General features: G+C 42.4%; 1 protein-coding gene across 3 annotated transcripts in view; it reads right to left on the minus strand.

Annotated features, from left to right (window-relative positions):
• Nucleotides 1-597: 597 nt before the first annotated feature.
• ACTN2 (actinin alpha 2) overlaps nt 598-10,925 on the minus strand; it is an 80,505-nt gene continuing 70,177 nt past the window's right edge. Inside the window, exons 16-21 of one of the 3 annotated variants that reach the window (XM_007452936.1) lie at nt 10,039-10,173; nt 8,972-9,151; nt 8,029-8,175; nt 6,034-6,099; nt 4,963-5,121; nt 598-2,740 (exon numbers count right to left, since the gene is read on the minus strand). In XM_007452936.1, coding sequence (XP_007452998.1) covers nt 2,582-2,740; nt 4,963-5,121; nt 6,034-6,099; nt 8,029-8,175; nt 8,972-9,151; nt 10,039-10,173 — 846 coding nt within the window. In that variant the 3' untranslated portion in view covers nt 598-2,581. Of the gene's footprint in view, nt 2,741-4,962; nt 5,150-6,022; nt 6,100-8,028; nt 8,176-8,971; nt 9,152-10,038; nt 10,174-10,925 lie in introns of all 3 variants that reach the window. The other 2 variants (XM_007452937.1, XM_007452935.1) reach the window with 2 other exon arrangements.

Below are 10,925 nucleotides of genomic sequence, written 5' to 3' on the forward strand. Positions count from 1 at the left end.
TTGGTACATGAAGGAGGTGCTTGATGAAAATGTTTGATAGGAGGACTGGTCTGACAGTGAGCAGTGTGCAGGTGGAGTGCTCGGGAGAGAGTCAAAGACCAACACCCACCTTCCAGCCCCATAGAGAGCTGAGGTGGTTTTATGACAGAATATTCTTTCATGCATGGTAATAACAAGCATTCCAAGATCCACGGAAGAAAATGAAGACATGATTTTAAGGAGGCTGTTGCAATAGTCCAAAAGGAGATAAGGGCCTGGCCTAAGGCAGAGGCAGAAGAACAGAGACACCTCAGATGGGTCTTCTGATCCTAAATCAAAATACCTACTGGGGACTCTGAAGTGATCTCCTGGGTAAAAATGTCTTCCTAATCCATTTAGTTTCCTAGTCCATTTATCACTCACCTCTAACTGAGTCAAACCTTAATTCCTCATCTCAAATTTACCCTTTACCCAACAAGCCAGTCTCTAATAATTTAAGGAAGACAAATACTAAACCAAATGAGAGTTTGTAATGATGATGGAAATTTTACATGAGAAAAGTCTGTGGTTAACCAAAGAAGCTGGTTATTCTTTGAAATAATAAAAAACAGGGATTCCTTTTCTTTTACAAATTAAGTTTAATAATTCAGCTTCAGAAATAAAAATAACTTCTAAAATGAGAGTATAAACATGTTAAGTGTTTTCAGAGTTTATTTCCTTTTTTCATTTATTAGCAGACAGTATTGATCCATTCTCTTGCCTGAATGTTGTAAAGAAATTAAAGTTTTAGGTAGGTGAACTACCTATACCCATTCTAAAACACCACAAATCCCCCTAGTAGCCTCAAAGGCAGAACAACTTCCCATTTTTTCCTTAATGTTTATGGCTGGAATATAGCACCTGCTTGAAGTAAAATAAGGAGTCACAGTTCATCTAAATGACACCCCAAAAATGTTTGGCACTGAACTCAAGGACTTAGATATTTCAGGAATTTGTAAACTATCAACTACTTAATAAGATGAAGCAAATTAAATGAAATTTACAAAGGTTGAAGGTTCTAAGTGGGCCAATTGTGTAAAGGTATTAAGTTACCAGACAGTCATGAATGGAAAATATCACATTTCCAACTACTGGTGGAAAGCTACAAAAATCTGAGGAAACAAACTGTAGGTAACACATTACTGCTTTTCTAGTGACATTTTAATTGCTGTTTACAACTGTTTTTGTTTATAATTCATGTCCTGATCATTAAGGACTCAGATATAAAAAGAATGTCTGCTTTATTCTCTACAGGCTGTCAACAAGATGGAAAAACAGGGGAGGTACAGCATACGGTAGCACAAGCAGGAAAATGAACGAACACTGACAGATCTAGCTGATGGTGGGAGCCACTGGCATCTTCTGCATGGGGCTTCCACGCGGACAGAGCCAGACTCAGGATGTGTTAGGATGCATCATCCAATCACAGCGGGAACATGCACTGAGTGCTGGCAGAAACATCTAGGAACTCCTACTACATGAAATGAATTCACCTGAAGTATGTAAAGGTTCTACAGTGAAAGAACTTACCTCTACTGTTGTTGAGAACTAGTCCTTTCGTACTAACTCTTCCCTTCTAATGCCTTCTCTTCACCATATCATAAAACTCAAGGTATAAAGGAGGAGTTCTGCCTGGAGAGCTTATAAAGGTACCAGTTTTTGACTTGTCCCCGTTATGAACTACTATCAACACCTGTTTGTTTTAAAACAGAGCACTTATGTACGGTCATCTCTGGAGAACCTAACATACTAACAAGCTCTAGACAAAGTACAGAAACCTGGAATCAATAAATAATCCTAAAAAACTCGTTTTACCTAGTGATTCCATCTTCTTCCCCAGCAATTAAACTGACTTCCCTGTTTCCTGAGGTCCCTACTTTGGAGGATGAGTAAGGCATTGAAACCCACTAATTAGACTACATAGTCCTAAATAATAAAGAGCTGACTATAATTTCTATCTAAAATGTTTTAAGTACTAAGATCTTTTGGGTAGTCTGTTTCTATTCCCTGGAAGTTCCATCTCACAATATTAAATTCAGCTAAAGAGGCGACAGTACCATTTATCTTAAACATAGCTAATCTTTGGATAAGCAAGAAAGTAAAACACCAGTATCCCAAATATATTCCCCTAGGGATAACCATATAAGCATATTATATATATGAAGAATATTTTTTAAAGTATCAAACATTTACTATTATTTTTCTGCTCTTGAATCTTGGTTATTTTGGAATTTTCCCATTTTGTACATTTCTTCTGTCCCTAGATCTTCCTAATTTCACACTACTCAAGTAATTTGCTTTGTTTTATCAAAGAAACCAGCAAAAACCCTGATATTTCATTGCATTTGGCTAGAATCTCAGAAATAAAGAAACTTATTTGTTAAGTACGCTATGTCATCTACTGGAAAAACTTCAGCCATATTACATTGCTGGCAGTAACTGAGCTGCAAAAAAAGTTTTCTCTCTCTTAACTGAATAAAGCTTGTCAAAGTTTCCAAGAAACAAACTATAACTTGAGCTTTTATTGCATTCTGCTGGGACCAGCGATTACAGAACCCCGGCCTCACAGATCGCTCTCCCCGTAGAGCGCGGAGGAGAAGGCGGCGTAATCCAGGGCACCGGGCACGCTGCCTGGGCCGGAGTAGGCAGGCATCCTCTTGATGCAGTACTGGGCCTGGTCAGGGGGCAGTTCTCGGCGCAGCTCCTCCGCCAGGATGTATGGCTGGAAAAAAAATACACATGTGTTTGCAAAATCAACTGCAGAAAACACAGGAACATAAACGGTTTAAATACACTGCTTGCATTTGTGTAATTTTAAAAAAGGACTAACTGAATCACTTTGCTGTACACCTGAAATTAATACAACATTGTTAATCAACTATACTCCAATATGAAATAAAAATTAAAAGAAATAACTTAAAAATAAAAAGGACTAAAGGCAGGGTGTCTAATGTGCACAGTACTGGACAACCAACAAAGGCTGAGTTTTACTTGTAATTCATCATCTGGCCAGCAGGAAATTTAATATACTCCATAAAGGCAAAGGGAGCAGTACCATCAGTACTTCTCAAACTGAGCCATAATGCAAGTGAAAAATACTATGACGTAAATTTCATACCAGAAAAATTAAGGGAAGGCTGGTGTACATCATGTGCTGATGAAAACGCAGGATTATTTAATTTGAAATTATCAATGTGGCTGTTTTTTTTTAAATATATGTGATGTGCGCTTTTAGAAAATGGAGTCACTTTCCTACACAGTTTATTAAAAGCTAGCAGCATGTTACCACTGGAGAAAAGCTCTTTCTAAAACAAAACAAAACTGACATTGAACAATGGAGTCTTTTTTTTTTTTTTCTTTTTCACATCAAACGTCCAAGAGGAAATAGGGTAATTCTCATAAAACAGATTGGCTGGGCTTCCCTGGGGGCGCAGTGGTTAAGAATCCACCTGCCAGGGCTTCCCTGGTGGCGCAGTGGTTGAGAGTCTGCCTGCCAATGCAGGGGATACAGGTTCGTGCCCTGGTCCAGGAAGATCCCACATGCCGCAGAGCGGCTGGGCCCGTGAGCCATGGCCACTGAGCCTGCGCGTCCGGAGCCTGTGCTCCGCAACAGGAGAGGCCACAACAGCGAGAGGCCCACGTACCGCAAAAAAAAAAAGAATCTGCCTGCCAACGAAGGGGACACAGGTTCTAGCCCTGGTCTGGGAAGATCCCACATGCTGCGGAGCAACTAAGCCGTGCACCACAACTACTAAGCCTGCGCTCTAGAGCCCACGAGCCACAACTACTGGGCTCGCATACGACAAATACTGAAGCCTGCCCACCTAGAGCCCGTGGTCCGCAACAAGAGAGGCCAAGAGTAGGCCGCGCTCACCGCAGCTAGAGAAAGCCCGCACACAGCAATGAGGACCCAACACAGCCAAAAATAAATAAATTAAATAAGTAAATTTATTTAAAAAAAAAAGATTGGCTGGTCAAGATAAATAGCAAATATCATATTGTAATTTATAGTAGGGTTTTTTTGGGGGTTAAATAAGCCTTGGTTTATTATCTCCTACACCAGTTGGACTTCCTCCCCTCCACCCCTATCCCCATGATAAAGGATTCATTTTAAAACAAACGTAATTATTTTAAAGATAGTTATCTTGTCTGATAAGGGTTTTTTAAGGTAATAAACATGGCCATGTTGATGTGTTTTTTTTTTTTGGCTGTACTGCACAGCATGTAGGATCTTAGTTCCCCAACCAGGGATCAAACCCACGGCCCCTGCATTGGAAGGTGGAGTCTTAACCAGTAGACTGCAGGGGAAGTCCCATGCTGATGTGTTTTAGAATCCTAACTTCCTTTCCCTCTCAGCTAGAACACAGGGTAAAGTAATCACAGCCCAAATTGAGTTTATACGTACTGAGATGTTTTTATATTGTTTTCGGAAAGAGATTTGAAAATACTGTATTTGCAGTTAAACTCCTACTTAATTTCTAGGCTTCAGATAATGAAAAAGTAGCCAATTTTTTAAATGAATGAATGGCTCTATTTAACTTTGCTCCAGGGGCAGGGCACAGTGTCAGGGTCACTGATCCTTGAGAGACGGTTCTCAGTTTTATAACATCTGAATTGCATTGTTCCTTCTTTCAGAGTCATATCTACCAACCCAGAATGTGAAGTAGGGTCGAGGCAGAAAAACACACAAAAAACTGCAAAAATACTCTCGGTTCCTTCTATAAAACTCCCCGTAAGGACAAGCACAAATGCCAGGACAGAATGTCTGTGTTTAACCTGTTCTGGGTGCATCACTGTTATGTTTACGTGATTTCTGAATTCAGTGCTGTTGTGATACAAAATGCAATACATCAAAATGGTTATTATTTGCAATGCTGTTTCCTTTTTTATTAGAATGAAGCAGTGAGCTGTCACAAAAGCAGAAGAAAACATGTCCATGCAGACCTTGTCGGAAGCCAGGATTCGGAAGGAGGCGATGACCTGCTCGGCGGTGTCGGTGTCGGCCGTCTCTCTGGTCATGAAGTCAATGAAGGATTGGAAGGTGACGGTGCCCTGCCCGTTGGGATCCACCAGGGTCATGATGCGGGCAAACTCAGCTTCACCCTGAGGCAAGGTTGCAAAGAAACATTTACTTCAACCGTACACAACTCTCAGCAGTGCCGTTCTCCTGCTTTTACCTGTTGGCATGCAAGTTCCTTTTTGCTCGAAAACTTACATATTCCCTGCACTTCCCTTCCATTTCTGGAACAGATTCCCCTTATGGGTGACTTAAGTTTACTGCCGTCAAATGATTTTTAAACGTTGCTGTAGCATCAACCCAGAAGCTCCTGAATGTCAGAATTCCTTCCTCTCTCTAACCCATGTTGCCGTTGGGACTTAATATAGTTATGGAAGAGGAATTCAAAGAGGGTTAGGCCTTTTCTCAGACTACAGTTGAGAATAATACTACTGCAAAAGAGAAGGCAGGTCAGAAGAGGGTTCTCATGATGCTTATTTGACAGTTCTGAGAGGAATCAAAGCAGCTCATGTTCAGCATTACACATTAGCAGGTAATAGAGAAGTGAGGGTATAAGGGCACACTCACAGCCCACAGGGAAATGTAAGATTTCTTAGCTGATTTTTACTAAAAACTTTTTATCTTCTAAAATACTAGAGGAAAAAATACTTTAAAATCAGCAAGAAAAGACACTGAAGTGTATACTCTCAATGGGTGAATTGTATGGTATGTGAATTATCTCTCACTTAAAGCTGTTTAAAAATCATCAGGAAAGTTTACGTTCTCTTCCTTCACTAGAAAAAAACCAGCTGACCGATGACTGAATGAAAATATATGTTCTGGCTCTGTGAAGTTATTTTTATATGGTACCAGGCAAACCTTCAAAAATGTTACCCTAGACAATGTAAGTCAACGAACCCCAAATGAGCTGCCATAGTTTAAGGCAGTTGTCTCCTATAATACAAATCTAAGCTCAATAGGCTATCACATGGTAGTAAAATTTTCAACTTCTGTCTTACCAAGTCATAACCCATGGAGATCAGGCAGGCTCTGAAATCCTCATGATCCATCAGGCCATTCTTCCTCTGCCGACAAATACAAAGAACAAAGAAGTTGAGGGCTTCCCTGGTGGAGCAGTGGTTAAGAATCCGCCTGCCAATGCAGGGGACACAGGTTCGAGCCCTGGTCCGGGAAGATCCCACATGCCGCGGAGCAACTAAGCCCGTGCACCACAACTACTGATCCTGCGCTCCAGAGCCCGTGAGCCACAACTACTGAAGCCCACATGCCCAGAGCCCGTGCTCCGCAACAAGAGAAGCCTGCGCACTGCAACGAAGAGTAGACCCCGCTCGCCAGAACTAGAGAAAGCCCGCACGCAGCAACAAAGACCCAACGCAGCCAAATAAATAAATTATATAAATAAATAAATAAAAAGAAGTTGAGAGCTAAAGGCAAAATGAAACACTCTACTTGACCAGGGAACAAAATCCAATACAAGAAGGGACACTTTGAGATTTGCCAAATAATTTGTAAACGTCATCACTGACTTAGAGGAAGGACAGACCCGACACAGGGATGTTAGAAAATAATTTCTTAAAAAGGAAAAAGGAGGAAAGGAGGGTAAACAGCAGTCAAGAATGAAAGGAGACCACACATTCAAGAAAGCAGGAGGGACTACCCAGTGCCGGTGAAAATGACCTCGTCAGGAGCTGCCCACTGCCACCCACCGATGGCCGAACACACTCTAAGTGTTCTGAGAAATCCTCATGCTCTCGCGGCCCCAGGCAGTCCTCACTTGTAAAATTCCCCCAAAGATTAAAGCATGGCTAGGACTCACACTGGAAAGTTACCCTGCAGCTACTCTCAGGCCCATGTCCCTCCAAGACACAAAAATCCTTAATTTAAACTATTAAACTTGGCAGGTTCTGCATTGTCTGCCTTTGAACTTTTGTTGCAAAAGACAGTCTCGTTATCCTAGATTCAAATAAATTTGGGTTTTTTTTTTCCTATGAGGTGGCCCAAACGATTGAGGGCTCTCTTCGCATAAGCCCGGGTGGATGTGTGTAGGGACGATGATCAATTATTTCCCTCCACGGGAGGAAAATGACTCAACCTGAAGGAAGTCAGGTCAGTGTTACAGCATGTTTTGTACAGTACAGTTGTGCTGAAGCCAAGCTAACTTTAATGTCCAACTCTGTGTATAATTCTTTCTTTATGCCTCAGCTCCCTGATCAGAAGTCTACTTTCTGAACTCTTTGATAGGCCTGAATATGGCTGGTCTAGAGCAGAGGCATTTTAAGATTTAACTGATATCTGTAAACCATAAACAGGGTCCCAAGCAAAGTAATGAAATATACTTACTTTGTTACGGATCTTTTAAGGAATGGAATGTGGCCTTAGGAGTCGCTTTTAACTAGATGATAAGCAAACTGGGCATTTTCTTGTGAAGAACTGGTTTTACTCAATTGTATTCAAATCAAAATACTAGATAATATTTTAAGAGCTGCACTTAACTTTTTATATGATCACCATTTTGTTGGTGCATTTTCCTTCAACATTCCGTGAATCAATTTTGTTAATTAAAAAAGAAAATTAAATTTTATGGCAAAAGAGTAGGCTAATTTTCACTAGGTGCTTCACCTAAATAGTTAATTAGGAAAAGTTCATTACAGCTTTGTATTTAAGTACTTAGAAAATGTCCTAAATCCCAAAACCACATTTTGGTAAGGATACACTTTCACTTAGAACAAATCTAGTGTTGATCCCAACTACAAAGGCGTTCGTTAAGTGCTCTGTATAGAACAGCCCACAAACCCAGACTTTGTGTCACCTTCAGCGACATCAGAGCTTAGCACACTTCATTTCAGAGGCTGTTTTCCTTTGCCCTTAATTGTCCTGTTTCCCCATAACCTTTAAGGACATTAAAACTTAAAATAATAGCATGAATATTATTTCAAATACATCTTTTGATGTCCCCAGTGGTGCCTTTCAAATAACTAGAGGGAGTGAGGTACCCTGTCGAAGTGGTTGAAGGAGGCTCTGAACTCATTCATCTGCTCCTGGGTGATGCCCTTCGCATCTCTCATCAGGATCTGGGTCTCCACTTCGTTGATGGTTCTGGCAATGGTCGTCAGCAGCAGCTCCCAGCCCACACGAATGTGCTACCGAGGGAAACAGCAAACGATCAGCTCCAGGTCCTCCCAGCAGGTCAATCTTGCCTCCTCATTTTCTTTTTTTTTTTTTTTACATCTTTATTAGAGTATAATTGCTTTACAGTGGTGTGTTCGTTTCTGCGTGAATCAGTTATACATATACATATGTTCCCATATCTCTTCCCTCTTGCGTCTCCCTCCCTCCCACCCTCCCTATCCACTCCTCCAGGCGGTCACAAAGCACCGAGCTGAGTCAATCCAAAGGGAGATAAGTAGGGCTTCCCTATGCTTTTTTTTTTTAATTCTACTTTTCTACTTTTTTCGAGATTCTATAGTGGGAAATACTCAGAAGTGAGACCAGGGTTCTAGCAGTGACAGCTGGCACTGTGAAGATAAAATATACAATGTACAGTGTATTATTTGTCATTAGCGTTTACCAAATAGCAGGATCGGCCCTGCATTATACCCACTGGCCGATTTGCAAGATCAAATTGGGTCAAACTGGCCAAAACGTAATAGTCCAATTTCGGTTAGTCTCTCCAAAGCAGTGCAATGGATTCACTGTTGTGATAATGATGATGATAAAGTTGCTGAGGATGGTGATGATAATTAACAACTATGTAGCGCTTGATCTAGTTCACAAAGCTTTTTCACATGCAGTAACAGGAAAGGTTTAATGATCCCTTTCATACTTATAGAACAAAACAGGAACAGATGGAGACAAACGTGGGAGGAAAACACCCTGAGAAGGTGAAGTGGTCACAACCAGAAACCAGAGCACCGCAGGCCTGTGCAGTGGCTGTACCTCCATGGTGTAATTAGTGTGCTTGTTGTCAAAGACCAGGGCCTCCTGGATGAGCTGATGGTCGCCTTCCAGCTTGTCGATGTTGTTCTTGTAGTTGATGATGTTGTGCTCGTACTGCTTCAGCTGATTCATCTGGTCCTCAAGGGCTCCCGTGATCTGGATGGAGCTCCGGGCAATCTCCTGGTGGAGGCATGAACAGGAGAAGAAAACAAGGTGAGCCGGCCTTTCAGGTTACTATGGGTGCTATGCCGGCATTAGGCGGCAGCTAGAGACACTTGCTTTTTCAGATAAAGTGGGAAACAGGATAGTACCGCAGCATGAAGCAAGCTCTATTTCTAGTCTGTCTAGAGAATGGGGAAAAAAGAAAACAAAACCACCAAGATCCATAAAAGCAAAGCAAGACGGGTAAGAAAGGAGCCATTTAGGCCTCTTCCAGTGAACACAGAAGCCTCCTCAGGCTGGAGCCGTCTCTTCTGGAGGAGGCCAGGGGATGGTCTGCATGAATGCAGCTGCCAGGGAGATTTCAGACCACTGGATGCTTCATCACCGGTCAAAAGAATTTCCTAGATTTTTAGATGTCCTCCTCTTAAGAAAAAAGTTAACATTTTATCACCAAAAGGGAGGCTGGGAGAAGAATAAATAGGCCAATAAATGTCTCTTAGCTGTTCTTGGTGAGAAAATGAACCCAGCAATCAGTGTCATTCAAAGATTACTTTTCCCTGAATGTTCTGAAAATGCCAAGTATTTGTGACTCATTAGGGACGGACGGTTTAAAACTCTAGGTCCTGCAGAGGCTGAAAACTGAGAAAGAGCCCCGTCACCATTCTTAAGGACAGAATGAATGGATGGCAGCAAGAACAGCCTCAACTTTGGTGCACAGGTGTCCTCCCTGCCCCCTACCCCGCACTGACACTCATGGGCGCCCAGGCCGCAAGAGCCCAGGGGCCATCAAGAGTAAGGCCCACGGAGACCTGGATGGTGCTCTCATGGCACTGAGTGGTCGTCGTGTCAGCTCAGGGACCGATTTGGAGGCTGTGACAGGCTCCCTCTGAAGGGCACTAACCCACCTCCATCTTGTTCTGGATCCAGGGCCCAATGGCATTGGCCTGTGCGGCGAACTGGCGCCGCAGACGCTCGTTGGCATGCTGGCGGGCCAGCTCCTCCTGCAGCGACTGGTCCCGGATGGGCACGAGCTGCTTCACCTGCCAGGGTTCAAGGGCAACAGGGGTTAGAGGCCAGCTGTGGTCCAGGAGGAGGGACCAAGATCGGTGGTGGTGGCTGAAGGGCAGGGGTGGGAGCAGAGAGAGTGGGGGGAGGGGAGGGGAGGTAGGGAGGGGAAGGGGAGTGGGGTCCCTACTTTAGGGACTAAAGGAAGAGCTCAGTCTAGCCTTGACTGCCACCCAACGCCTCCACTGCCTGCTGAAAGACTGGCTAAGTCTGCAAGAGGGACACTGACCATTCCTCTAGCCAGGGGCTCTTGGCCTGCAGTACTAACCCTGCGGGCAGCTGGGTCCAGGGTGCAGAGAATTTGTGAACTTGAATGAGGGAAAACTGGCATCCTTATTTTCACCACCCCTAATGGAAAATGAGCATTTCCTTTGATTATGAATGCGGGCACCAAATCCACTGTGACTTTATCACAATAGAAATCACAGACATTCTCATATACATTAGTTACTGCCTGCCTCTCAAAATATCATATACACTCATCACTACTCACAATTATTAGACCTGCTATTAGATCATGGTTTAAAACGTGGTAGTAAAGAAGCACATACATTACTATATCTCAACTTTAAATATATATATATATATATATATGGCCTTTCATTAAAATTTATTTTTTAATCGAAGTACCATTGATTTACAGTGTTGTGTTAGTTTCAGGTGTACAGCGAAGTGATTCAGTTATACATATATATATAAAATATATTTTAATAACTTTTTTTTTTTT

The sequence above is a fragment of the Lipotes vexillifer genome, unplaced genomic scaffold, assembly GCF_000442215.2.
Source record: "Lipotes vexillifer unplaced genomic scaffold, Lipotes_vexillifer_v1.1 scaffold1088, whole genome shotgun sequence".
In the NCBI taxonomy this organism is placed as follows: Eukaryota; Metazoa; Chordata; class Mammalia; order Artiodactyla; family Lipotidae; genus Lipotes; species Lipotes vexillifer.